Source organism: Pseudomyrmex gracilis, unplaced genomic scaffold, assembly GCF_002006095.1.
Source record: "Pseudomyrmex gracilis isolate BER0280 unplaced genomic scaffold, ASM200609v1 scaffold_368, whole genome shotgun sequence".
In the NCBI taxonomy this organism is placed as follows: Eukaryota; Metazoa; Arthropoda; class Insecta; order Hymenoptera; family Formicidae; genus Pseudomyrmex; species Pseudomyrmex gracilis.
The window spans coordinates 58,179-85,200 of record NW_018020952.1 but is presented as its reverse complement, the minus strand read 5'-3'; the positions used below and the strand labels follow the sequence as shown (position 1 = coordinate 85,200).

Here is a 27,022-nt window from a genome sequence, read left to right as displayed (position 1 = left end):
GGCTCGACCGCATCGTAGGCAAAAGCGAGAACGAGAACCATTGAGTGTGAGTGAAATACATAATGCAAAGTATTGTTCTCATCCCTACCAATTCCTGGTGCTTTGCCGAAGTTTCGCACTTCCAGGAATTGGTGGGGATGACTTTGTGAACAATACTGAGGGATAATTGCGAAGATTAATGAAAAACTAAATGTGTATCGCTGTGATTCTCGGAATCAGGCTCTCACAAACTTTCCCGCTTGTCCTCTCGGTAACTTTTGCGGTCAGTCGAATCTGATCTGCCTAACTGGTCGTATCGTCTATTCGAACGAGTCTCTATTTAATTTACGTGTACGTGCGCGAAGTGAAATGCCTGGTTCGAGAAAAGATACCACAGTGAAGGAACGATTAGAAATTATTCAAAAATTACAAAATGGTGTTAGTGTAAGCGACTTGGCCAACGAGTATGGCTTGAGCAAAAGATGCATTAACAAATATCGCACAAATGCATTACAAATTCAACAACTTGCGGAAACTGGAAATTTAAAAGAAATGAAAAGAATCCGTACGTCTCCCGTTGAAGAGATTAACATTCGCTTAAATACGTGGATCTTGGAAAGACGTGCGTTAGGTGACACACTAACGGATAATATTTTACAGCAAAAAGCATTAGAGTTGCATCGAGAATTTGGAATTTCAACAAAATTCACTGCGAGCCACGGTTGGTTATGGCGATTTAAAAAAAGATACAACATTCATTTGGTTCATACTCACGATGAGCAAGTTGACGCCGATAAAATCGCCGCGGAGCAATTTATTGAAGAACTGGCGAGAAAAATAGAACAAGAAAATATCAATGCAAATAATATATATAACATGAGCGAATCGGGTTTATTATGGAAAAATCTTCCGCGGAAGACATTGGATCGCACAAAACGAATGGAAGGTAACAAAGAGAAAAAGGATCGTGTGAGTATAGGATTTTGCGCAAATTCCACGGGCACTCACAAATTACCCTTATTGTTTATACATAAATATGCTTGTCCACGAGCGTTAAAACATATTGAGAATAATTTACCTGTCGTATACAAAAATCAAAAGAACGCGCGGATGGACGAAGAAATTTTTGACAATTGGTATATAAATCATTTTCAACCGACCGTCAGACAGCGACAATTACGAGATAATAATACAGGCAAAGTTCTTCTCTTAGTTAACAATTTTAAAAATCATAATGTTCGTGACGAAGAAAACGAACACTTCGAAATAATGTTTTTGCCGAATACGACTTCCGTTCTGCAACCGATGGAACAAGAAGTAATTGCAAAATGCAAAAGATCTTTCCGTTACAACTTACTTCGAAAGGCAAGTAATGAATATTATTCATGTCATAACGTGTTCTTCTCACTGAGCCGATTGCAATCATCGTTCTATTGTTTTATCATTCTATCACTTTAATTTCATAGGTAGTTCAATGTCCGAGGGGAATCCATGAGTTTTATTTTAACTACGATATTAAAGATTGTATTGATTTAATTCACGACGCTTGGGAATCAGTATCACAGACAAATATTTACAACGCGTGGCGACAACTCCTCGAGCGGCGGAACATAGAAATAAAAGAAAAAGTAGAAATAAAAGAAGAACAAATTGAAAATTATTCTTTCGACGAAGTGAACGATTGGATTTCTCATTGCGAGGAAGCTGAATTAATTCGTGAAAACAATGAAGAAATAACATCACGACGACATTGCGAAATAGCAGAAGATGAATTAGAAGACTTATTTGATAAATTAAGTTTATGGGCTGAAATACAGCCAGAATTTATTCAGTCGCATGCTAAAATATTAATAGATTATTATCATCAAAAATAATGTTGTGTAAGTTTTACACATTCTTTTTTTATTACTTTTTTTTTATTTTTATAAACCTAACCTAACTCTAATCTCTTCGATACGATGCACGTGCGTCACTAACGGCCTTTTGTCGCATCAGTTGCATACAAGTTACATTCGGCGTTGTTGACCAAAGTCGACGCTCGGCCAGTGAGTTATTTGAAAAAATTTGTACTGGTAGATTAAGAACTTAGGAATCACTGTGCAAAAAATAAAAGGACCTTTCTATGCAATTAAAGACAAAAATAATTTGTTAAAACGGCGATTTTGAATTATGAAGAAAACGTGGCAACAGCACACATGACATCAGCTGATGATTTACTAGATTTGGTGCAAAATTGGCTCAGTGGACCGAGTTAAGTTAGTCCATACTAGGGCTGCGGCTTAAATTCGAATAACAGTGTGATTCGGATATTCGGATATAATATATATGTACGAATAAACTTCGATCAACGGATAGTTTTCGAATATCCGGATACTTCGTGCAGCGAATAGTACAAATAGTACTATTCGAGTTATTCGAATATCCGTATTATCCGGATATTTCGATATACTCAGTAGCGTATAAACTAGCTTGGGACCTTTCAGTACTCGGAGGCAGAAATGTGATCACAAAAGTAAAAAAGTCTATTACAAATACAAAAATAATGATATTTATTGTTCAAGAATTTATACTTGTCATTTACGAGTAAGTTTACTCTAATTCTGATATTATATTATAAAAGATAAAGAAAGAACTTTACTTTTTCTTTGTACATATTAACTTATAAATTTAAATGCATAAATATTTAAAAGTTTCATAAAATCGTATATAGAATTGTGCACATCTATACACATAACTGTATATGAATATGAAATTGTATGTAGGTACATATGTGAGTAAATATAAAATCGTGTGTATATTTATTAATTACTATCAGTTTAAAACTTGATCAATAATAGTTTGATTATAGCTGAGAGATGTGCGATTGTCGTTCTTTATTTGGTGCGTACTACTTTTAATTATTTTACGGTTTTGCTTTTTCATTGTACAAAACTTTCACATTTACAAATTGTTAGTTAGTAAATACAGGAAAAAGAAGCCGATACAAGCAAAAAACTAGATGTTTGTGTTTGAAAAAGTTTATTTAAATATTTACGTCAAATTTTTTTATTCAATTTTCAGATCTTTAATCAGTGACAATTTAAATGTATAATTATAAATAAATATACAAAATTTAATTAACCTTACGCAAAGTTAACATAACTTTGATAATTTATTAATGCTTTCAATAATTATAATAATAGATTAAAATTCACTATTGAGACACATGATAACTCTGTGAACTTTTTAGATGTAAAACTGATTATTAACAACAATAAAGAAATTATATGTACATATTATATGAAATCTGTCTCTGAATTGAGTCATATAAAATTACAAAATAATTCAATCATTATCATGTCGGACACGGGAGAAATGTCGCAAGTTACATGTTTGACTGCACAATGCGACCTTCATTATTCGAATTGTTCTATCCGTTTTATTCGGAGTGTACAAATATCCGAATATTCGTTCCCCAGCTATTCGAAATCCGGATACTTCGAAGTATCCGGATTACGAATAATCGATGACGTCACTATCCGGATATCCGGATTCTTATTTATTCGAATAACCGCAGCCCTAGTCCATACGCCATTCTAGAATATAAAGAATATACAAAGACTACTACAGCAAAACATACGCTATGCTTTGCTTTGCTAAAAATCAAAAAATTATGTTGTCGACTGAAGAAGACCGAGAAACGATATTTCCGTGACGACGGTTACGTTGGAACTTTTGATGATTTAAGCCCCTTGCACAATGGAAGGAATAGCGATAGCGATAGAAATAACACAGTTTTTAACACAAAATTCCAACTTGTGTCGGAAATTTTATCGCTATTGCTTATTCCGATTTTCTGATCTGCATTGATACATGTGTAGTTTTGTATGTTAGATTCCGCTGTTCCTACCTTTATTTTTAAATATAAACTCTTTAAAACTTTTGTTATTTCTATCGCTATCGCTATTCCGTCCATTGTGCAAGAGGCTTTACTACGTAGCGTACTCATAGACGTATAATATATAGACTGCGCGTTTGGCTGAAAAGATGTCTTCAACGTTGAGAGAGACAACATACTTTAAATAGTAACTCTTTCTCTGTCTATCATTTACCCCACTACTTCGCTAGACAAAGATGAGGCTACTATTCAACATCAGCTGTCTCTCTCTCAACGTTGAAGACATTTTCTTAACATGGCAAAGGTAGGGAACGCGCAGTCTATATATTATACGTCTATGAGCGTATTGTTCAGCAGAACAAGCATATATGTAATATTCCTATATTGCTATTTTTGAAATCAGCTGATGCCATGTGTGCTGTTGCCACGTTTTCTTCATAACTCAAAATCGCCGTTTTTGGTGTTTTAATAATTATTTTTGTCTTTAATTGCATAGAAAGGTTCCTTTTATTTTTTGCACAGTGATTCCTAAGTTCTTAATCTATCAGTACAAATTTTTTCAAATAACTGTCATTTTCATCTTACTTTTTTTGTCTGTTAAAATATGAGTCCTATAAGAACACATGTTGAAAGTCTGGAATTATCGAGTTTTTAACAACGATTTTCTCGGAATTTTCCATGAAACAAATATTGAAAAAATTTGTAAAATTTTTTTTTATGGCCAAGAACAAAATTTTCAAGTTTCAAAATCTTTTGTCATGTTTTAAAAACGTTCCAAACCTTAAGGTAGTTGTTCTCAAAAACGAGTTTCATAGGAATGTCTTGAAATTTTAACCGCATGTTAGTATAAGTCTTATCTACATGTGGTTAAAATTTTTATGACTTTTATCGTCTCAAATTCGAGTTACTTGCCTTCAAAGTTTCAACTTTTAATACGTAATACGTATATCTTGCCGAAGTGACAATTATAGCACTATCTCCGAAAATTTTCTTAGGAATTTGTTAAAAAACTAATATATAATGTAAAATGTCTATAAGAATATAATAAAAAAAAGAAAAAAAGTTGTTTATCGTTTAGTTATTGAATAAGAGCAATGTAAAGTTTGGAATTTGGCTGATTGTGCAGAGCATGGAAGTCGTAAGTGGTGGGACGTTGCGGAGACTTAACAACGTCGTACGCACCATATACAGGGTGTCCCAGAATTGCCGTAGAATCTCTTGTAGGCAGGTAGAAGGAGTAAAACTGAGTCGAAAAGTCCTGAACCATTTTTTTCTATTATTTATAATAAAGGAGTAATTATTGAGTAAATCAGGCCAATCAGCGCAGACCTTTAGCCAGGCGCACGTCAGTGAGCCGCGCGCCTGGTGTGTGTGAGTGCTCAATAATTACTCCTTTATTATAAATAATAGAAAAAAATGGTTCAGGACTTTTCGACTCAGTTTTACTCCTTCTACCTGTATACGAGAGATTGTATGGCAATTCTGGGACACACTGTATATAATACTTCTATATTGCTAGTACGGTGCCGACCTGAAGCCCAAATGTTACGGTGCAGACAATATAGTAGCCTCTCTCTCGCGCAAGGTCCAGCTACTTTGTGCGCATGCGGTGAACATTCAAGCACGCTTGGGCATTTCTCTTTCTCGCGTTCTTTCTCTCACTTTCCAATGCTTTGTCTCGCTCGCACTCGCTTAGTAGACGCGCCTGCGCATAATGACGCTCGACTATCTATGCCCATATTTGGACTTCGTGCGTCTCTCTTTCTCGGGCCTCCTTCCTCTCATTGCGAAGATACGCGACTAGCAATATAGAAGTATTATATATATGGTATGTAAGTATTAGTGCATGCTTACCATAGACTTATATAATAGACGGAACATTTATATGACGAAGTTGAGAACAACATTAAAGGACAGAGATAGTGCTGGAGTAGTTGTCTCTCTCTCTCTTACAATAAGATAGTGGGGGACCAATCATCTCACAAGTCTATGCTATCATCTTTCACTATCACTTTCTCTCAACTGACTCTCGAACTCTATCTTCGTTGCTCTCGGCCTGCCGCGGCCACCAATCAAATCACTGCTAGAAAAGAAGAGAATTACTCCACGACTATTTCTGTCTCTTTTAACGAAGCTTCAGCTCCTCTTACACTAATGTTCCGTCTATTATATAAGTCTATGATGCTTACTTTGTAACCTAACCTAACCCTCACGAATGCTCGTGTCCATGTCGTGAACACGATGCTAACCTAACCTAACCTATACGTTAAATGAAACGTTGCCGCTTCGTCACTTTCTTCGACTAAACTTTTTATTCTGAATGTACGAGAACTATCTTAATATAATAAACAGTATACCCTATTTTTAGTACTCCTTTTCTAATTCTTACCCTAATCCAACTTAACCTAACCTAGTCTGTGTAAGCAAACTCATTCAAATTTGATCTTATTTGGTATCATTTTTTTGGGGGGAAAAACCTCGGCAATACGATTAAAATTATCTTATAATTATAAATTAAAAAATATAAAAATTTATAAATATATATATATATATTCGGTCATGAGAGCCGAATAGGAAAGGCGACGACGGCACGGAAAGCCGGAAATTCCAGGTTTGACTCCTGGCCGAGGAGTTTTTTTCGCAATATAAATTTAATTTCAATTAGGGGGGTATTTGGGATTTCTCATATATGAGATGCAAGTAGCATCCTATATGAATTTTAGAATTGTTATTACAATTCGAATTTCACGTGTAAAAATTTACACGTGAACACGTATATATGTATATATATACACGTATAATTTACGCACAACACCTAGCGAACGGCTCTCATGACCGAATATATATATATTTATTAGTTTGGAAACTTCGGAGCCTTAAAAGATTCTTTAATTGTTTATAAAAATTTAATTTTTACCGCTCGGTGACTCATTCGTAGCTACATACGTCATTACTGATCACGAGTTATAGATGACGCTCGCTTCGCCGAAGCACTTTCAAGAATTGGTGGAAATGATTCCGCCAGTAATATACCGAGGAAAAATTTGCAAACATTAGTGACGAACTATTAAAACACCTCACAAATCGATGGGTATAAAATTCAACTGGAAAACCACGTCGTATGAAGATTTATTTACGAAATGCCTTTATTTTTCACAAAGTTTTTTACACAATATTTAAGTGATCAAAACAATTTATGTTAACTGAGTACTGAAATCTAATGTGTTTTAGCACACTACATCTTGTCATCATGAGGGGATGTCTCTTATTCTAGCGCACACTTTTTTTTTTGTGAATACTAATGATGTGATATTTTAATGCATACTATATATATATATATATATATTTATATTATATATTAACGCTAATGAAAGAGATACATAAAATAAATCGTGAAAGAAATGACGTGTTACTTTTCCACGTTGTCTCACCAAAATTAATTTGTACGGGTACAAGAAATTTTGTAATAAATAAACAAAATTCACGTGGATATAAACTACTAAAAGTTGAATGCGTTTCGAGAAACAAAATTTCGAGAAAATGTTCTTGCAATTGAGAACAAAAAAAAAAAAAAAAAAAAAAAAACCATCGAGAGAAATATAACATGGTTAGCACATCTATGTCTCTATATAGATAAAACAGTAATATGTAAAGCTGGAATGAAAGAATAATTATCCACGATAATTGCGAACAGTAATAATATATAATAATTATCAATAATATTAATAATAATATAATAAAATAATAATCGTAATAAACGGGTATGTGTGTGGGAGAGTTACATGGTATTTTTTAAGCACGCTCGCCACGAATTCGCCGCGCCAATTGGATATCTTTAGGCATGATTGTTACGCGTTTTGCGTGAATCGCGCACAGATTGGTGTCCTCGAAGAGACCGACGAGATAAGCTTCCGAAGCTTCTTGTAACGCGCCTATGGCGGCGCTTTGAAAACGCAGATCGGTTTTGAAATCCTGCGCAATTTCACGAACCAGTCGCTGGAACGGCAACTTTCTGATCAACAATTCCGTCGACTTCTGGTATCTTCTGATTTCTCGAAGAGCCACAGTACCGGGTCTGTGTGTGAGAAAGTAAAAGATATTCCTTAATTCATATACGGACTAACATCTCTAATATGAAATCAATTTAAACAATAATATTGTTTAGTTTTTTAATAAAATATATATTGCGCGTCTTATGCATTTAATATAATAATTCTGTATATATACCTGTAACGATGTGGCTTTTTCACACCACCTGTGGACGGTGCGCTTTTTCTTGCCGCTTTTGTAGCCAATTGTTTACGAGGAGCTTTTCCTCCCGTTGATTTACGAGCTGTCTGCTTGGTACGTGCCATGATTTAATCTGAGACAATAAGTAACAACAACTTTGTTTCACTGATAAAAACATCACATTTATTAAGATTTCAATAATATCAGTAATTTTTCAGCCTCATTAAATTTGTTTACAATCTAAAATTAAACACACTCTTTATCCATTTTTTCTCTAATTATTAATTTCTTTTCTATTACCGATAAGCTTGAAATAATGGGGAAAACATTGTGCTGAATAGCGGTAACGTATCACGAACTAGAAAAAAAAAAAAAAAAAACAACACTGCGCGCGTGCAATTGTGTTCTTGTTACACCAAGAAAAACTATATATACGTACATATTTGTGTGTATGTGTTGCGCAATGCGCACAGAACTTTCATTTCCCTGCAACGGCAAAGGGAGAATATAGCGAGAAAAGGTGCGGAAAAGTGGAGGGAAGGAGAGAAAAGAGAGCGAGGGAGGGGGGGGGAATTGCTGGAGGAAAATTGCTGTCAAAGCTATATTGAAGATACACATTTGTTTTGAGAACAATTTGTCCAGGCAATTCGACGACGACGTCTTTGTTTTTTCACGAGATCCGGCGAGAATCGTCTCAACGACGTATTCGTTCGGAATCGTTCGGAAGAAAACCGGAGGAAATATCTGTCCGGCTTAGTCACAAAGCGCGTTCTGTACGTGACCATCAATCTCAAAATGGAGGCAGCTCGGCGAGAACGGACGCGACAAACACACGCGTGCACGCGTCTCGATTTTCCCGGATTTTTCGTTTAGCGCGATCAATGTAATCGCCGTCTGAATTTTATCGATTTACACGCACGCACAATGTTTTCACCAAAACATAACACTGTTGTGATTTTACCTACCCTCTCAGCAAATAACAGGACGAGCGCGATTAAACTAGGATGCACTATCCCTTTCTTCGCACACCTCGATGGCAGTGGACGCTTTCCGGAGTCACGGCTGCTCGCTCGCGTCTCTCTATCTCCCTCTCCCCCCTCCCTCCCATCTTTATACGGCGAAATTAAATCGTGCGAGAGGCACGTAAGCCCGCGGCGCTACGTCGACCAATCGGACGACAGGCCGTCGGCCGGCTAGTGTAACCGTATTGGTTGCGCAATGCATCGAGTTGCGATTCTTCGAACGCGCTCGACATTCTACACTGCTGTAGAATAGTGTACTTCGACAGGGAATTCCCTCTCTACGCGTGCATTGTATTCTTCAGCCAGATGATCGGTTTTGAAGTTCTGAATCAGTCAGCAGCGTACACACACACACACACACACACACATACACGCAGTCCGTCTGTCTATTCCCAGTCTGCTCGTCGATGCTGACTGGAGCAGCAGCGTCCAATTATGCTCACGATACTTATACAGAATAAACGTCAAAGCATGAGCAAATTTTTTTTATTTAACATATCTATGTAACTTTGTAAAAGCTGCATTTGTATACATATAAATGTAAAAACATGATAAATAAATAGCTTCTTTATAAAGTTCTCCATGACATTTGATAAATAAATAAATAAAAACAGACTCATGTTGAGATATTTTCTTTATGCTGTCATAAAATATTAATGTTTATAAAACGTATCGTAAAATACTAAATGTTTTATAAACATAAAATATTTAATGGTTATAAAACATTAATATTGTAAAACATATCAATGTTTGTAAAACATTAATGTTTTACGATGTTTTATAATCATTAATATTTTATGATGGCGGATAAGGAAAATATCTCAACATAAGTCTGTTTGTAAAATATTAATATTTTATAATAGTAAAAAAAGAATATAAGGAAAAAACTCTAATTTATATTTTTAAAAATATAAAGAAAAAAATGACTTAAATTTTAATTTAAATAACTAATATTTTAATATTATTTTAATAGAGGGAATATATTATTTTAAGAGGGAAAAATTAAGTAGGGAGCTGTATGATACATTGGTATGCATACACAAAAAACCATGTTTCTATTACATCAATTAGAAAATGTATTTCATTGTTACAGTGATTAGAAGTATTATAATCATTATTAAAACACAACTTATAATAAACTGGTTCGAGACACAAAAAGGACTGTACTAGTGATATTTTTCGAAGAGCTGCTCTTCATGTTTTTTTACGGTTTATTAAAAACATAAATTTTGTTTAAAAAAAAAAATTGTTACTTAAAGAATACAATTTCACATATTTAATTTGCACGTATTTATGTGTGGTGTTTTTTTGTTTTGTGTACATTCTGTGATCAAACACACTCATAAATACTTATACGCGTCACGTTATGTATAACAATAAATTTACATTTCAGTATGTATCACGAGAATCTTTGCAACAACATAAAAATATTTTTATGAAGTGCCAATTAGTTCACATTTTTTATAATATTGATTTATTGATACATACATCACCGTGGTTTTTTTTTTTTTTTTTTTTTTTAAGTAAAGAGTACACTTAAAACTCTAGTGCTAAGAGAACTAAAAGTACATCTAAGTGATATTACTAATGTATACATATATATGTATGTATATTGGCAATATTACTAATATATATATGCACATATATATAGTATATACATACATATATATTAGTGATATTACTTAGTAAGCATCTAATATACTATAATAATTAAAGGTTCTCTAAAGGCGGCAACCGACTTGTAACATACAATATTGTAATAACATTGTAACGCGCGAGCATACGCTAGTAGTCAATAATACCGCGTAATACTCGCGATCCGAGTTGTTTGATAGATCCACTTGGTTGTCGGTATTTTCGCGAATCTTTTTTATTGTTACAAGTTAGTGTAGAAGGCGCGTCTCGTTTGTTTCAATAATTGAAAAAAAAAAAAAATAATAAATTAATTTGAGCACTCTCGAAGCAAGCATTCGTTGTGTCGAGCGTTGTAACACTTGGCACTAAAGCATAAAACAAAAATTTTTCGGTTTCCTTCTAATCAGTCGCCGCCTTAACATATCCTCGGTACGTAGACACTATATCCAGTCCCATTATGTGTGGTTTTATCATTTTGTGTCTCAGTAAGCATTGTAAATTCCATTTGTACGTAAAGAGAGAATTATTGGGTATGATTGAGAGAATAATCTACTTACTAATAGATAGTAATACAAAGCATGAATATAGTCACTATAGTAGTTTAAAATAAGTTTCAAGGTGTCATGTTATCGAAGGACGAAAAAGGTAAAGAAACCTCTATGTGTAATATTGCAGTGTGTGTCCTACATCTTTTTCATCTATTTAAGTATAAAAGAACGATTGCACATTGATTTTACAGCAATTCTGATGGTCTGAATTTCTGATGCTTAAAACAAATAATTTTTCCTTATTATTATGATTTCTTTTTACTTTTTTTTTTTTTTTTTTTATCTCATCCCATATTAAATCTCCATTATATTGTGTCGAATTACAAGAGTTTACATTAGAGAAACTCACTCCTTATTTAATTCTGATTATTTACTTCTTACATCAATTGGCAGTGTTGACTACAGTAAATATACACAGAAAGAATTGTTTGAACGTCTCGCTTGTTTAAAAAAAAAGAACATACATTATGATAATAAAATAAGGAGTGCAATTGTGAGTGATTTAAGCACGTTCACCGCGAATTCGTCGTGCCAACTGAATATCCTTTGGCATAATGGTGACCCGTTTGGCGTGGATAGCACACAGATTTGTATCTTCAAACAAACCGACCAGATAAGCTTCTGATGCTTCTTGCAAAGCTCCAATAGCAGCGCTCTGGAAACGCAGATCGGTCTTGAAATCCTGGGCTATTTCACGAACCAGACGTTGAAACGGCAATTTTCTAATCAACAACTCTGTTGATTTCTGATATCTTCGAATTTCTCGAAGAGCTACAGTGCCAGGTCTAAAGAAAATCACAAAAATTTTATATAAAATTTATACAAATATTGAAATGATAAAAATAACACTAAAATGCAACAGTAATTATAAAAATATTAAATAATAATATATTGTAATTAATATTAATATGAATTATAAAACTAAAATGTTAAAATATAAAAAAATTAAAGACAATATATCTAAATACAATTTAATTTTCGTTCGTTTGTTTCTTAAAGATACTTAAACTGATGTTTTATAAAAACTGCAAAAAAAAAAAAAAAAAAAAAAAAAAAAAAAAAAAAAAAAAAAAAAATCAAATTACAAATCCGCTCTAATTGACATACCTGTAGCGATGCGGCTTCTTGACGCCTCCAGTAGACGGTGCACTTTTACGCGCAGCTTTGGTAGCGAGTTGTTTACGAGGAGCCTTTCCTCCGGTGGATTTACGAGCTGTTTGCTTGGTTCGTGCCATGACTGCAAATATTTATAATAACTTTACTTTTTCGGGGAAAAAAAAAAAAAAAGAGTCTTTCTCGCGCGCGCACAAGAGGGAGCGAGAGAGAGAGAGAGAGAGAGAAAAAAAAAACAAACGGTAACTCGATATCGGTATTGGTCGAGACGAGGAATTTTCGACGTGACCACGTGAAATTCGTTTAGCGAAATCGATGTTAATCGCATCGTTTGCGTTAAAAAACGCGATCAACACGTATAACAACGTACGCACTTTGCTAATGTGCGTTTCCCTCCAAAATGCTATTGTTAACACACATACATACATTAAACAAAATGGCGGCGGTCAGAATGCACTTTTACGAGACGCGCGTGAAACAACGCTGAACAACGCGGGGGATAGAAGCGACGCTTTCTCGCCGTCGTGTGCTCGATGTCGTTTCGCGTTTTACGTCCCAAATCGCGAGTCACACGTCAATAGCGTAATTTCGCGTATTTATCTGTCCGCCGCAACTTTTTGCGCTCGACCGTTGGTTCTTACCTGATTCTTGACCCTATTTAACAAGAACACCTTTCACAAGCCTCTTCGATTAGAGAAACCTTCTTGAAACCGCTTCCACGACTCCGAACAACCAAACAGCTCAAGGCGCACTGACAGACTGATCATCGAGACTGAGACCAACTGAGACTCGACGCGAGCGACAGAATCGTATGAGTCCTGTGTTAACAATAATGTACATAGATGGAACTTTATCGCACATGCGCGTTAGCTGTATATCGTGCCAGCAAGTATTGAGTATGTACGTAAAGCCCCTTGCACAATGGACGGAATAGCGATAGAAATAACACATCAATCAGTCGCTCGTGAAATAGTCAAAATTATTTAAACAAAAGGCCGATACGAGCAGTAAAATACAGGTTGGTCGTGTATAATAAGTTGTCTTTATTCAATAAATATAGACGTTTCGGTCACACAATTTTGGACCTTCTTCAGTATGAAAATTAAGTTTAATTAAGAAAAAATATTTTAGTACACTACATCACTAACAGATAGATGAAATAATGTTAATGACTTACAACGATATACTGATGTACACAGTATATCGTTGTAAGTCATTAACATTATTTCATCTATCTGTTAGTGATGTAGTGTACTAAAATATTTTTATTGAATAAAGACAACTTATTATACACGACCAACCTGTATTTTACTGCTCGTATCGGCCTTTTGTTTAAATAATTTAGAAATAACACAGTTTTTAACACAGAATTCCAACTCGTTGGAAATTTTATCGCTATTGCTTATTCCGATTTTCTGATCTGCATTGATACATGTGTAGTTTTGTATGTTAGATTCCGCTGTTCCTACCTTTATTTTTAAATATAAACTCTAAAACTTTTGTTATTTCTATCGCTATCGCTATTCCGTCCATTGTGCAAGAGGCTTAACGCGATGTGATGATGTGCGTAGCATACACATACGTATTACGTATGTGCATACAAAGAAATGTGCATTTGCCTCTCGTGTGTGTGTGTGTGTGTGTGTGTATGCGCGCGCGATTGGTATGATACATCTCTTAATTATTTCATTACATTATCCAAGAAATATCCTCAAGATATACCGAGTTTCTAGTATTCTGCAATCTCTCTTCTTCCGTTTTTATCTTGTCAAATCTTTTTATTAATGAAAGATAGAATGAATATGGATTATTTTATCGAAATAAACCAGAGATCAAAAATACTTATCAAATACTTTCAGTTGCTACTGAGCTTCTCGTGTAACATGATTTTGTAAATTGTACATCTTATTGCGAAGATAATAACATCAGCGTATCTAATATATTGATAAGGACCTAAAAAGAAGGTCGAAACGTTTATATATACTCACTCATGTTAAATAAAAAATCAACTTCTTACACATTTACACATCGACACCGGTGTTATGCTCTAACTGCCTTAACCACACTATTATCAAATACTTATATTTCCTTTTGCGTCATTTTTATAAAAGATCCAAGAGATGTCTTTTGTAAAAAAAATAAGTAAAATCTGAGGTGGTGACAAGAAGAAACTGATGATATAAAGAATCTGTCAATCTTTCTTTTATTTCGTCTATTTTTGTTATTTTACACGATAATAGAAGAATTTAAAATACAAATTGCAATGGGAATTTTTGTCACCTGTGACCGGTTTCAATGAGCAAAGATTCTACTAATACATTTAGATATCCGGAGACAAATGGTTGATGTCCCCACGCTGTAAGATTAAACAGTATCCAGGAATCTGTATGATTGTGTGCAACATTTGCAAGTATGTTGCGTTTCAATTCGGCTTCTTTGCGAAATGCTGTCCATAAAATTTCTGCTGTCTCACCTAAAGATGTTAAAGGTCATATACATTACATTCTGTGTATAAATAAGAAAACACAGAAATAAAAAAATTATATTTTTATGTCATGTAACATGGTATGTTGCTGCTTACAAAACTTGTTTGGTGACCAAGATATAAACAATTTGTCCGTAGCTCTTTCTAGGACTCTTATGGTGTTTAGCTGATTTTTAATTTGCTCTAAACGCAGAACTATGTTATCCTGTAAAATAGAACTTATTTATTTATACATACTTTCAATAAGAAAGTTGAAAAAGTAGTACAATTTAAGACTACATGTGTTAAAATTAATAATTATAAATCTGTGTATATAAATTATATAATGTATATTGTATAATTGTAAGAAATAAAATTTATGAAATAATAGATTTCTTCATCAAATACTTACTAAATTGTCACAAATTTTTTCCAACTTGTCACACAAATCTTGCAAATTCTCAGGATCTCTTTTGCATTTTTCTTGTGTAATATCTTTTATATAACCAAGTCCTTGATGATGAAAATTATGCCAATGTTGTACATTTGCATGAATATCTACAACTAGATCACTTACAACACGTAGAGAACCTGTCAAATTTTTTGACTGAATTGATTTAGGTGAAGATAACTCTGTAAGGAAATTTATATTTTAAAAATATATACAAGATTGAAATCTGCCTGTTAAAAAAATTCTTTTATAATATATAGTGCAGTATAATTCATAAAAAATTGTAAATGCTATGTTATAAGCTGAAATCTCTTTGTCTCTGTCTGCTTTGTCTATATCTCTATCTATCTATCTTTCTCTCTAATTGTGTGTGCGTGTGTGTGTGTATGTGTACACCAGTGACATTCATACACATGTGCAAACAATATGTACAAACTTACTAAGTGGAGAAAATTTTTCTCTTTTTATCATCATGTTACTGTGTTCCATAATTTTTTTTTCTCTCTTTCTTAAAATAACATGACTCGATATTGGTTTTTCTACTGGCTAGAGGACATTAGAAGAAGAATCCGGTTATACGTCACAAAAACATTTGTTCCCCAACCGCTCCCTGCATACGGGACGTTGGTAACGCGCTTGGCCAATCAACGTCTCGCTTTTCCAAGAATATATCTACGGGTGCTTTCCAACCACGTACACAGGCGACACTGTGTAACACAGTAATCCATTAGTGTGAGTGAGACACACCGATATGCTCTTTCTCGCACCAATGGACACAGTGTTACACAGTGTCGCCTGTGTCCTACGTAGTTGGAAAGCAACCCTATTGTATTTCAACGCCCGACGCGCGTTATCTTTCTGTCGTTGTGTGCGGGAGCCTTTAATTGTAAGTCTGCACCCTTTGGTGCGTTTCCTGCATCGCGAAGGTTTGAGTGGGTGGGACTCCGATTCCACGTTATTTGACTTGGTATTCCCGTCCAACTTGACTGACTTACGTACCGGGAACGTTTTCACAATAGAAAGTTCTATTGACGAAACGTTCTATTGCTCTACAATCACAAAAAAGGAAATTTTTCTTATTCTTCCCGCAGAAAACGCGCAACATATCAAGTGAAACTTGCGTACAATGCCGATCGAAACGAAATATCTTCGAGTGAAATAACCTCTCTCATACGTGTTTCCTGTATCATATTTCCGTTAATTTTTTTGTATTATTCGGTCGTATTCGATACGGCAACGTGCTTATTATTTTTTGTCTTAGTCCGAAAATTGAGCCAAAGTGACCAGTAGCTTTGTAAAGAGAAACCTTTTCATCCAACATGTCGGGCGAAAGTGTGAAATCGGTGAATATCAAACTTATGTTATTAATTATTATATTGATACGATATAAATTTACAACAATATTTACACTTATTTATTTCTCATTGCGCATGTGACTCATGCGATTTCAAAACATTTTATCAAATACGTAGATAAGAAACAAATTAAAAATGTATTGTAGATTAAAATTATATTTGTGTAGATAATTAGCGATTTTAACATTTAATTTGTTTTAGATAAGAACGTTACGTTTGTTTTCTTTCTTGTAGAGAAAAGTTTAGAATTAATATTAATTTTAGAAGTTTGTTTAGTTTTCTGACATGTACACAGATATATGTGAAAATTAAAAAGTATATATCTTTTAAAAGTATATTACTTTTTTTAGTTTAACAGTCTTGATACAGCTGGATATGTAGGATTTGCCAATTTGCCTAATCAAGTACATCGAAAGTCTGTGAAAAAAGGTTTTGAGTTCACATTGATGGTTGTTGGAGAATCTGGTCTTGGAAAGTCCACTTTAGTGAACAGTTTGTTCCTTACAGACTTATATCCTGAACGAATAATTCCCGATGCAGTTGGTAAGCAAGCAGTAGTAAATGATTTTATCAAAATTTACAATGATTGTGTTTTATGCAGTTAAGTTTTATATCATAAAGATAAATTTTTTATCTTTTTTTTTGTTATACAGAGAAAACCAATCAAACCGTCAAACTTGATGCTTCAACAGTAGAGATTGAAGAGAGAGGCGTCAAACTTAGATTGACAGTTGTAGATACGCCAGGTTATGGAGATGCAATTGATAACACGGACTGTTTCAGAGCTATTATTGAATATATAGATGATCAATTTGAAAGATTCCTTCGCGATGAAAGTGGCTTGAACAGAAGAAACATTGTGGATAACAGAATACATTGTTGCTTCTATTTTATCTCTCCATTTGGCCACGGGTATGAATATAAATCATGTTTTGATAAATTAAATTAATTTTATGAAAAGTTAACTTAAAAAAAAAAAAATTAAAAATAATCTTTTAGTAAAACTATGTAATATTGTGTGATTTTAAATTAACATTAACTAGATTGTTTATGTTTACTTTTCTTGAATAGCTTAAAACCATTGGATATCGAGTTCATGAAGCAATTGCATAATAAAGTCAACATAGTACCTGTAATAGCAAAAGCCGATGTACTTACCAAAAAAGAAGTTTTGCGCTTAAAGAAAAGAGTCATGGAAGAGATTGAAGGCAATGGAATCAAAATATATCCTTTACCAGACTGTGATAGCGACGAAGATGAGGATTATAAGGAACAAGTGCGTCAATTAAAAGAGGCTGTACCGTTTGCGGTGTGTGGTGCAAATACATTACTCGAAGTCAAGGGGAAGAAAGTGCGCGGCCGATTGTATCCTTGGGGTGTTGTCGAAGTGGAGAATCCCGATCATTGCGATTTTATCAAGTTAAGAACAATGTTGATGTATGTTTATCGCATTATTATTATATTTGTTTTATGATGATATGTTATATAAAAAAAAAAAAAATCACAATTACATTATTGTCTTCTTTTTAGTACTCATATGCAGGATTTACAAGAAGTAACGCAAGAAGTACATTATGAAAATTACCGTAGCGAAAGATTGGCGAAAGGAGCTTCGGTACCTCCACGTCGTCAAATGTAAGTCTAATGTCTGTGACTTCATGTAACCTGAAACATACACGATGGATTATCCTTTTTTTTTTTCTTTTCTTCACAGTCTTTCGGAATCGGATAAAAATACTACTGTATCGGAGAAAGATCGCATTTTGCAAGAAAAGGAAGCAGAAATACGACATATGCAGGAATTGCTGGCTGTGATGCAAGCACAGATGCAACAACAGCAGCCTTGATCACCTATGCATTTTTATACCGACGTATGAAGAAGGATGATTCCTCGCTGTTACGAGTGCCAAAAAAAGAGTAACTTTTCTTTTTTTTTTTGTTTTTTTTTTTATTTAATAGCCTTCGACTCGAGATCTTGATTCAGACAAACTAGGTTTTTTTTGGACTTGTCTTTATCAGGATCTTGTCATATTATGCATTTTATAGTCATGTTTCACAACAATATGAATAATACTAACGGAAACCAACGTTGCGCTCGCGCGTCTTAAGTCATTAGTATTTCAACATGCAAGTATTCTTCGATATTTTTCTGTTAGTCATTTTAGGAACACGAGTCTGCAAACACGAATAATTAATGCAACTGACTTACTATTTTATCGGCAATAAACAAACATTTTTATGAAAAACAGTTGCATGAATTATTCTTGTTTTCTTAATTTTCATGTATTTTCTAATTCCGAATGACTGATATTTTTAAAAAATATTAACGTATTTCACACAAGTCTTAGAAAAAATATCAAAATAAAGGAAAATAAAAAATACAATTATACAATTACATATACATATTATGTATATATAAAATTGTGATGCAATATTAAACAAATGTTCTAAATTTATGAGTAAAGAAGGCACACAAATAATTAATCTCTGTTTTGTTTATTAAAGGACACTCATATTTATCACTATTTTTTAAATATTGCAAATTTATAACAAATTTTAAATTAAGATTATAAGATTATTAAAAAAAAAGTAAATATCAGAATCATATGTCGAAACTTCTTTTTATAAAATTCAGATTTTAACTGTGCAAATGTAATTTCTCATATCAAAGGAAAAAATATACCAAATATTTTATACAATAAGCTTATGATACAAAAAAAAAAAAAGAGCTCTTATTTCAGATCAAACGAAAAGATGTAATAGAATAAAACCAAGAAGAGTAAAAAAAGAAATAATCCGCGGAAAGTGCCTTGCAATCTATATACGTCTATAACATGTATAAATATTATGTATACATATAAGAAATGAAAAAAATAACCGTTTTTTAGCATAGTATTAATATGCGAACACTTTGCGAATATATAGTTTGTTATAGACATTTTAATTAAATAGTTAAGGCTTCTGTCGGGCGAATCTATATAATTGCTAACGACAAATGTTGCTATCGTTAAACCTCCGACAACGAACTCAGGGTTATGTTGTTTCCAAAAAAGTTTTTATTTTCTAAACGTGTCTGACTGACTGAACCGTCAAAAACTGATCCTGAGGTTCGCTGGCGCAGGATTAATATGTCGTTTTGCATTTATTTTGTGATACTTTGTCTACGCAACGATACACACACGAACAATTTCGCTCCTGACGTCAACCAAAACACCGATTTTTTTCCTCGCTTTGCTGTTGAAAAAAAAAAAAAAAAACGAAAATCCAGGAGTCTCACGAGAGGAAATTATCGCTTCCATATGAGCAATATGTTTGTAAGTGCAGATAAAGGTTTTTTAAAGAATCTCATGTAATAAGTTTTAATTCGAGACAAAAGTTTTAGAGACTGTTGATACAACTCACTCAATAGGAGGAACTTATAGTTAAATGTTTTTATTGAAAAGCGTTTGTACTCTTTTTATACTTGATTATTCTTCAAATAATATAACTATATAAAGGAGTCTAAAAGAAGAGAGAGAGAGAGAGATAAGTACAAAAATACGAAACTACATTTTTGAAGAAAGCAGTCCAAAGTTTATGATTAGATTACATTTGTATACTTGATTTTCTTTGCTTTGTAGTTTCGTAATTTGTGACTTGTTTTAGACTCTTCTGTGTAAGTCCGTGAAATATATGTAATAAATAGGTAAAGTATTTCTATAGATATTCGTAAATAAATGATCGATGTACCGCGATAGAAATAGTCGTGGATATTATCGCAACCGTCTTGAATTACGACGTTATTATGGTACGTGCCGTCTAAAACCAAAAATTGGTTCTTCCGCAATGTCATCCCACGTTATGATCCGATTGTTGTTTTCAAGCATTCACGTTAAAGGTAAAAAAACTTTAGTGTAACAAAAATTAGATGGCTTTAAAACGCGTATATTTTTCAATCGCTTCTGACGTCATACTTCAAGATGGCAGCGAGTAGATAGGATCCTTTCAAGATGAATGCGACTGAAGACTTTATAACTTTCTATGTGTATTTCACGTGACAAGAGTGTTTTCCTGCGAATTGCTTTTATATAATCTGAAAAAAAAAAAAAAAAAAAAAAACTACGTGAAAGACGACTATACACAGATTTATAATAATTATATAAGAAAAATGTTTTTATATACTTACAATTTTTGAGACTAAATATTGATATCTTAGGCTTAGACAGTATATATATATATAGCAATATTAAAAAAATATATATTTTATGCTTCTGTGACAGGAATAGTTCTGTGAGCAGTTTTTACATGTAAAACACATTTCTCCAGGTTTTTATACGAAGTTGTACACACAGATTGCACCAATTTTTTTGCGTAAATTTTTATATTACACTTTTATACAAATATATTTTCCAACAAGTTTATATAACTTATATGATTCAAGATTTATGCATGTAATAATCTATCGCCGTGGAGAATGCTGCAAAGCCCGCAGCGCCGACTATTCCCGCTTTAATTCCGGCTGCAAAGAATAATGTAAAAAATTTGAAAACAGTAGCACACACGAACACTCCTAATTTGTAAAAAACCGTGCAATATCCAATGAAAATTTATTTTTACCTCTTAAGCCAATTAAACCACCTGTTACGCCTCCAGCATATGTGCCATTTTTCCAGTCTGTTTTACCTCTGTACTAAAATTAAGATAAACTTTTGCAAATCTTTTCCATATATACTCTAAGAAGCTTATATATGAAACGTATATATGAAGAAATAATAAATCACAGTTTTGTGAAAATAAACACTTCAGTATCTGTTTGGCTATTCTCTATATAGTATACCGATTCTATTGTGCATTCGATGGCGGAAAATATACATCCGACGACTGCAAAGTTTTTGGCATAACTGAGTGTCGTGGTCTTCATCTCTCTGAATATTTCTCGCGTGGTTTGTTGCTTTTCAACGCTGGCTATGTTAGGATTCACACTAGAAGAAAATAGACCAATAGCTGCTCCCAAACCATATCCTGAAATATTTCATAATTAGTTTTATGTAAGAGTTTAATTAAAAACTTTGTGCATTGAGATACAAAATCAAACTGAAAAGGATTAAAAAAAAAAAAAATTGGTCAGAGTATATACGTACCAATAACACAACTCATGATGCTCTTAAATGCGCAACTTTCCATCACACTTTCTACCCTTTTTTCTTCAATACTTTTTATCTGTACAGGCCCCAACATTCTGGGAATTATGATATTTTCTCTAAAGCGTTGGAGATTTCCAACAAAGTGTATAGCAATCTTGTCTAATTCGGCATCGTTCAAAAACACTCTCTTATCCTCATCGTCAGGTGACGGTGCGGCCGTTTTCGTCAAATCAATAGGAAACATTTTAAATCTTGTAAAAAAAAACTCGAGTAAAAATATTTTCTGTATTTTTACATCATAACGAGAATCAAATATCTTGCTCTTCACGTGTGATGTTTTAAAGTCCGGCAGCAGTGAGACTAACAAACTCCGAGTTGATATGAGAGAGAAAAAGATAGCACAGTTATCTTTCCTTGTCGCACCTTCAGCAATCGGCTGCACTTTAGATACATACGCTCATATCGTTCAAATTTTCTGACTTGGAAAATTAATGTTTCTTCAAGAGCCTTATTTTATCTCATTCCTCGCACAATACTTGTTCGCAATGCGGACGAAGTTTGCAATTTGGCTCTTAAATATTAAAAAAAAATAAAGAAATTTACAGTGTATTTTAACCTTTGACTAATATACACTAATATAAACATGGACTGCTAGTCGGGAGATCTGGCCGTAGACAACATTGAACAGCGCACTCTCAGTTTGGGCCAATAACTAACAGGTCGTGACGTCACGTCACGCGTTACGTGTCTTCCAGTTTTTACGTGTTTATGAAGATAATACGCACTACTAAAGTACGCACTTCGCAAAATGCAATTACAAAAATCAGTGATCTCAAAAAAAAATACAACATGGTGTGTTATTGTTTTATAGAAGGCTGCAGAAGTATACAAAATATAAACGACAACGCGAGGAAAATGATACCAGCTTGAATTTTTTTTTGTAGCTCAATTCTTTACTATTTTAAACTGATTTTATCATTTATATTAATCTCATACGTATTTGTGTATTATAAATTGTCTGATTTCCAAGCGATCAATTTGTACTCAAAGAGCAGTGGATTGAGGCAATTGCCACTTTAAACCTGCAAGAAAGTGCAAGAAATGTTTCTAAAAATAGCCGTATCTGTGAATTACATTTACACAATAATTTATTGAAACAATTTGGATGTACTAAACTCCGACTAAAGCGAAATGTTGTACCTAGCATATTTCCTCGAAATAGAAGAGAAAGGTAATTAATGTTATAAGAACGTAATTAAAATATAACAATTAATCTTTACATGTAGATTTAATTATATTTAATTATATGAATTTACAGTGTTATGAAAAAAGAAACTTCTTTGCAAAAAATTATAATTATTAATTCAACGAAGAAATAAATTCAAGCTTTCTTTTTCCGCAAAAGTCGAGGATTTCTACGATATCTCAGAAAAGATTCGTATAAAGTTAGTATTTGCGTAGAAAAACTTTTTAATTTTTACAAAAATCAATAACAATTTGAATCTAAAAACTTGTTACCAAAAAATAATGAATGATACGTTTAGAAATTTAAATATGCATACTTTGTTTTCACATTTTGAAGATCCATGTTAAAGAATTAGATATGTTAGAAAATCACAAATATGAATTAATAAAGTTATTTATATCGTTATATTTAGACAAAAATGTCACATTTAGCAAAAACACTTACGTTTAAGGCTCACGATACTTTTGTCAGACACAAATAAAAAATTAACAATATTAGAAGGTCAATAATTTGTGAAAAAAACTTTTTTTAAAACAATGTTATCAGTAAGTATATTACAAATGTTAATATATGTTAAATATATATTCAATGTGTGTGTGTGTGTTAATATATGTTAATATATGTCAATTTCTATTTACATTACATTAAATTTATTTTTATAAGTAATTGTTTCTAATTTACATCTTTGACTTTACTTCCTCGAACCATATTTGAATTTCCCGCTTTTTGGCCCAAAGGCGGTGCCATATTTCTTGTAGGGCCTTCTACAATTAGATATTAGTAATAAATCAGAAGTCAGAAGCAAGAAATTGACCAATCACAATCAAATCACAGAAGAATAATCGATTGTGATCAGTCAATTTCTTGCTTCTGACTTCTGATTTATTACCAATATCTTATTGTAGAAGGCCCTTGTTATCTACGCTGCTTATGCATTGCTTAAATGGGAAAAGTGGGGGCAACTGGCAGAGTCCGTGTTTATATAGATTTCAACCGAGATGTGTGCAGATTAAAAGTCTTCAAATTCTACCAGATGTCTCTGCTCGACTTTTGCCGAACGCGGACCCACCTTTTCTCTTTTTAACTTTGAGGAACTGTATATATAGTAAAAACCGGCATTCATCTGTCATGTCCGGTTACGTCTCCGTTTCTTGCCGTTATCGTCAATAGCGTATCGTCACTCAAGTATTGAACACTTTGCTATTTTCCTTTATTTTTTTTGCTGAATATCTATATCTTTTATATGCAAAAATATTGCCAATAAGAAAAATGGGCCAACGTGTCTCGAGAACGGATTTCGAGTGGGTTTATACGGAAGAACCTCACGCCTCCCGACGCAAGATAATTTTAGGTATGAGTACTTGCGTGACAATTTGTTAAGAGAGATAAAGTGATCGCACGTAACATTTAAAGACAATATATAACATTTATTTATTAAGAATTAGTTTTAAAATTTTAATATATATTTTTTTTTAATGTTCTTTTACAAAGCTAGTAAAGCTTGATAAAATTCCTAAATTGTATTTCTTTTTAAATAAAAGGAAGAGAGGAGAGATAACACAAGTTATATTTATTTTTTATCTATTCTTAGATAAAGATACTTGGGAAAGTACCGCAATAAAGTAATGTTATCTCTTCTAAGAAAAAAATAGAGGAGAAAAGAAAAAAAATCTGTGATTTATATGACTCATAAAGAATCATTGTTATAAACATTTATTTTTCATATGTTTGTGTTATTTAATGTCAGAACTTGAATTTGTACTATATTTCACTTGCAAGACTATTGACGCTATTTATATAATATTCTGTTTCTGTTTCAGAAAAATATCCACAAATTAAAAAATTATTTGGATATGATCCAAATTTCAAATGGATTGTCACTGGAATGGTGTTAATACAGATTCTGTCGTTGTTCATTGTCAAAGATTTAAGTTATCCAAAACTCTTATTGTTGGCATATTGTTTTGGAGGTGTGATAAATCATTCTCTTATGCTTGGTATGTGTTTTGTATATATTTTATCAACATAACAAAATAAAATTTTATATCACATGTAGGCTAACATATATAATCTTACATTTGTACTGTATTGTACAATATTGACTATAATTTACAGCAATACATGAAATATCTCATAATCTTGCTTTTGGACATGCTAGGCCTATGGCTAATAGACTTTTTGGATTTTTTGCAAACTTGCCAATAGGAATACCAGTGTCTATTAGTTTCAAAAAATATCACTTGGAGCACCATCGTGTGAGTATTACAGAAGCTTCAATAAGAATATTTTATTCAGCTTGAGAATTATCTGATAACATGTATGTTCTTAATTTGAAAATTTTATTTGCTCATTTAGTATCAAGGAGATGAAAAATTAGATACTGATTTGCCAACCTTATTGGAAGCAAAGCTATTTAATACGACATTTGGAAAGTTCTGTTGGATATTTTTGCAACCGTTCTTCTATGCATTCCGACCTCTCATAACATATCCAAAAGTACCAACTACTTTGGAATATGTAAATTTAATTATACAAGTCATATTTGATGCTTGTTTGTGGTACTTCTTTGGTAAGTAGTTTGAAGAAAAAATTTTAAAATATATTATTAATATAAGTAATTAATCTACATATATAAAACATATTTACATATATAAAGCAATAAAGTATTAATACAAAAATAAAATAACTTTTTAGGTGGTAAAGTGCTGTTTTATTTGCTTATTGGTTCATTTATGGCAATGGGGTTACATCCTGTGGCAGGGCACTTTATATCAGAGCATTATATGTATAAAAAAGGCCATGAGACATACAGTTATTATGGTTGTTTGAATATGATTACTTTCAATGTTGGATACCACAACGAACATCATGATTTTCCTGCAGTACCTGGTTCAAGATTACCAGAAGTTTGTACTAAAAAAACTTACTTAGATCATTAACAATTATTATAAACATTTGATGTAATATTTAATGATTTTATTATTTGATGTAGGTAAAACGTATAGCTGCAGAATTTTATGACAATTTGCCACAGCACAATTCATGGATTTCTGTTCTGTACGATTTTGTGATGGATCCTGATATTGGACCTTATGCAAGAATGAAAAGAAAACATCTAGGATTGGATCAATAACAAAATTTAGAATGTTTATTTTTCTAAGTCTATCAAAAAAGTATATATATATATATTTATATATATTTATATATATATATATATATAAAAGAGATATATATTTCTAAAATCTCTATTTAGTTCCGTTTCTATGCAAAATGCTTCGTCTAATAATTCCGTAGGATTGTATCTATGTGATCAGATACAATCGCAGAGATTGCTACATTCTTTGAAATAGAACATAAATGTCATGCTGAAAAAAGCATGATAAGTTTACAAACATATATTTCTTTTAATGAAATACAAATTTACGTGATATTTAGAGAGAATGAGATATATGTTTTTCTCAAATTTGCAAATTTTTCATATTTCACATAAAAGTTTTTACTTTTTTTAAGTCTAGTCATATATTACAGCAGTTCTGAATTCGTAATTATCTAGAAATGAATTATCATTGATTGTTTTAGTATGTTAATTTTCAACAAAATTGGATTTCAAGTTTAATTAATCATAAAAATTTAGTCGATCTCGATGAAATCGATCGTGGATCTCTCTGATTGACATAAATCAATTTTACATAGAACTCATTATATTTGTACTAAGCAAGGTAGACCTGTGATTTGTACTCAATATGTATATACTTTTATATGTGCTTGCGTGTATGTATAAATGGTCTTTGATATAAAAAAAAATAACATTGCCATCAAACACTCAGATCTTGTTGATTAGAGATCTTGTTTGTTTTGCACATAATACAACATTGTATATATTATTTTAATTAAATGTAACTTAATATGACACACAAAACTATGTTTATATATTTTGAGAAAAATGTGTATACACATATATATATATATATTTTAAATG

At 32.6% G+C, this 27,022-nt stretch overlaps 7 protein-coding genes across 10 annotated transcripts; 3 read left to right on the top strand and 4 right to left on the bottom strand.

Moving 5' to 3' along the window:
• The first annotated feature begins 1 nt into the window (after position 1).
• LOC109860322 (jerky protein homolog-like) lies at positions 2–2,489 on the top strand. The gene is made up of 2 exons (XM_020439329.1): positions 2–1,344; positions 1,446–2,489. The coding sequence occupies exons 1-2, from the start codon at positions 349–351 to the stop codon at positions 1,851–1,853; spliced, it is 1,404 nt and encodes a 467-aa protein (XP_020294918.1). The 5' UTR covers positions 2–348; the 3' UTR covers positions 1,854–2,489.
• A 4,489-nt stretch (positions 2,490–6,978) lies between these two features.
• Positions 6,979–9,162, bottom strand: LOC109860319 (histone H3.3). 3 transcript variants are annotated; one of them, XM_020439323.1, is made up of 3 exons: positions 9,048–9,162; positions 8,084–8,219; positions 6,979–7,931 (listed from the first exon to the last, which is right to left on the bottom strand). In XM_020439323.1, exons 2-3 carry the CDS (start codon positions 8,209–8,211, stop codon positions 7,649–7,651), a joined length of 411 nt encoding a protein of 136 aa, XP_020294912.1. In that variant the 5' UTR covers positions 8,212–8,219; positions 9,048–9,162; the 3' UTR covers positions 6,979–7,648. The 3 variants fall into 3 exon arrangements, with proteins under 3 accessions (XP_020294912.1, XP_020294911.1, XP_020294913.1); XM_020439322.1 differs by having other exon boundaries at positions 9,052–9,159; XM_020439324.1 differs by lacking the exon at positions 9,048–9,162 and adding an exon at positions 8,526–8,823.
• A 2,390-nt stretch (positions 9,163–11,552) lies between these two features.
• LOC109860320 (histone H3.3) lies at positions 11,553–13,200 on the bottom strand. The gene is made up of 3 exons (XM_020439325.1): positions 13,046–13,200; positions 12,399–12,528; positions 11,553–12,076 (listed from the first exon to the last, which is right to left on the bottom strand). Exons 2-3 carry the CDS (start codon positions 12,524–12,526, stop codon positions 11,794–11,796), a joined length of 411 nt encoding a protein of 136 aa, XP_020294914.1. The 5' UTR covers positions 12,527–12,528; positions 13,046–13,200; the 3' UTR covers positions 11,553–11,793.
• Positions 13,201–14,578: 1,378 nt separating this feature from the next.
• On the bottom strand, positions 14,579–15,977 carry LOC109860329 (cyclin-dependent kinase 2-interacting protein-like). The gene is made up of 4 exons (XM_020439338.1): positions 15,760–15,977; positions 15,281–15,501; positions 14,986–15,094; positions 14,579–14,877 (listed from the first exon to the last, which is right to left on the bottom strand). Exons 1-4 carry the CDS (start codon positions 15,806–15,808, stop codon positions 14,681–14,683), a joined length of 576 nt encoding a protein of 191 aa, XP_020294927.1. The 5' UTR covers positions 15,809–15,977; the 3' UTR covers positions 14,579–14,680.
• Positions 15,978–16,116: 139 nt separating this feature from the next.
• On the top strand, positions 16,117–18,655 carry LOC109860328 (septin-1). Of its 2 annotated transcripts, XM_020439337.1 has the most exons (7): positions 16,117–16,205; positions 16,581–16,662; positions 17,025–17,217; positions 17,328–17,586; positions 17,746–18,111; positions 18,205–18,309; positions 18,389–18,655. In XM_020439337.1, exons 2-7 carry the CDS (start codon positions 16,639–16,641, stop codon positions 18,519–18,521), a joined length of 1,080 nt encoding a protein of 359 aa, XP_020294926.1. In that variant the 5' UTR covers positions 16,117–16,205; positions 16,581–16,638; the 3' UTR covers positions 18,522–18,655. The 2 variants fall into 2 exon arrangements, with proteins under 2 accessions (XP_020294926.1, XP_020294925.1); XM_020439336.1 differs by lacking the exon at positions 16,117–16,205 and having other exon boundaries at positions 16,212–16,662.
• A 580-nt stretch (positions 18,656–19,235) lies between these two features.
• LOC109860327 (mitochondrial import inner membrane translocase subunit Tim22) lies at positions 19,236–22,460 on the bottom strand. The gene is made up of 4 exons (XM_020439334.1): positions 21,795–22,460; positions 21,491–21,675; positions 21,271–21,343; positions 19,236–21,172 (listed from the first exon to the last, which is right to left on the bottom strand). The coding sequence occupies exons 1-4, from the start codon at positions 22,039–22,041 to the stop codon at positions 21,090–21,092; spliced, it is 588 nt and encodes a 195-aa protein (XP_020294923.1). The 5' UTR covers positions 22,042–22,460; the 3' UTR covers positions 19,236–21,089.
• Positions 22,461–24,086: 1,626 nt separating this feature from the next.
• On the top strand, positions 24,087–26,214 carry LOC109860326 (sphingolipid delta(4)-desaturase DES1). Its single transcript, XM_020439333.1, has 6 exons — positions 24,087–24,394; positions 24,864–25,040; positions 25,159–25,298; positions 25,399–25,612; positions 25,738–25,949; positions 26,036–26,214. Exons 1-6 carry the CDS (start codon positions 24,313–24,315, stop codon positions 26,174–26,176), a joined length of 966 nt encoding a protein of 321 aa, XP_020294922.1. The 5' UTR covers positions 24,087–24,312; the 3' UTR covers positions 26,177–26,214.
• Positions 26,215–27,022: the final 808 nt, after the last annotated feature.

Bases quoted from the DNA above. Each gene is read 5' to 3' on its own strand.
- LOC109860322 (XM_020439329.1), top strand. From the start codon at position 349: ATGCCTGGTTCGAGAAAAGATACCACAGTGAAGGAACGATTAGAAATT. The intron at 1,345-1,445 runs GCAAGTAATGAA...TTAATTTCATAG, and splicing joins GTTACAACTTACTTCGAAAG to GTAGTTCAATGTCCGAGGGG.
- LOC109860319 (XM_020439323.1), bottom strand. From the start codon at position 8,211: ATGGCACGTACCAAGCAGACAGCTCGTAAATCAACGGGAGGAAAAGCT. The intron at 7,932-8,083 runs GTATATATACAG...TCTCACACACAG, and splicing joins AAAAAGCCACATCGTTACAG to ACCCGGTACTGTGGCTCTTC.
- LOC109860320 (XM_020439325.1), bottom strand. From the start codon at position 12,526: ATGGCACGAACCAAGCAAACAGCTCGTAAATCCACCGGAGGAAAGGCT. The intron at 12,077-12,398 runs GTATGTCAATTA...GATTTTCTTTAG, and splicing joins AAGAAGCCGCATCGCTACAG to ACCTGGCACTGTAGCTCTTC.
- LOC109860329 (XM_020439338.1), bottom strand. From the start codon at position 15,808: ATGGAACACAGTAACATGATGATAAAAAGAGAAAAATTTTCTCCACTT. The intron at 15,502-15,759 runs GTAAGTTTGTAC...ATTTCCTTACAG, and splicing joins AGAAAAATTTTCTCCACTTA to AGTTATCTTCACCTAAATCA. The intron at 15,095-15,280 runs GTAAGTATTTGA...TCTATTTTACAG, and splicing joins AAAAAATTTGTGACAATTTA to GATAACATAGTTCTGCGTTT.
- LOC109860328 (XM_020439337.1), top strand. From the start codon at position 16,639: ATGTCGGGCGAAAGTGTGAAATCG. The intron at 18,112-18,204 runs GTATGTTTATCG...TCTTCTTTTTAG, and splicing joins AAGTTAAGAACAATGTTGAT to TACTCATATGCAGGATTTAC. The intron at 18,310-18,388 runs GTAAGTCTAATG...TTTTCTTCACAG, and splicing joins GTACCTCCACGTCGTCAAAT to TCTTTCGGAATCGGATAAAA.
- LOC109860327 (XM_020439334.1), bottom strand. From the start codon at position 22,041: ATGTTTCCTATTGATTTGACGAAAACGGCCGCACCGTCACCTGACGAT. The intron at 21,676-21,794 runs GTACGTATATAC...GAAATATTTCAG, and splicing joins CATCATGAGTTGTGTTATTG to GATATGGTTTGGGAGCAGCT. The intron at 21,173-21,270 runs GTAAAAATAAAT...TATTCTTTGCAG, and splicing joins TGGTTTAATTGGCTTAAGAG to CCGGAATTAAAGCGGGAATA.
- LOC109860326 (XM_020439333.1), top strand. From the start codon at position 24,313: ATGGGCCAACGTGTCTCGAGAACGGATTTCGAGTGGGTTTATACGGAA. The intron at 25,613-25,737 runs GTAAGTAGTTTG...ATAACTTTTTAG, and splicing joins TTGTTTGTGGTACTTCTTTG to GTGGTAAAGTGCTGTTTTAT. The intron at 25,950-26,035 runs GTTTGTACTAAA...TATTTGATGTAG, and splicing joins CTGGTTCAAGATTACCAGAA to GTAAAACGTATAGCTGCAGA.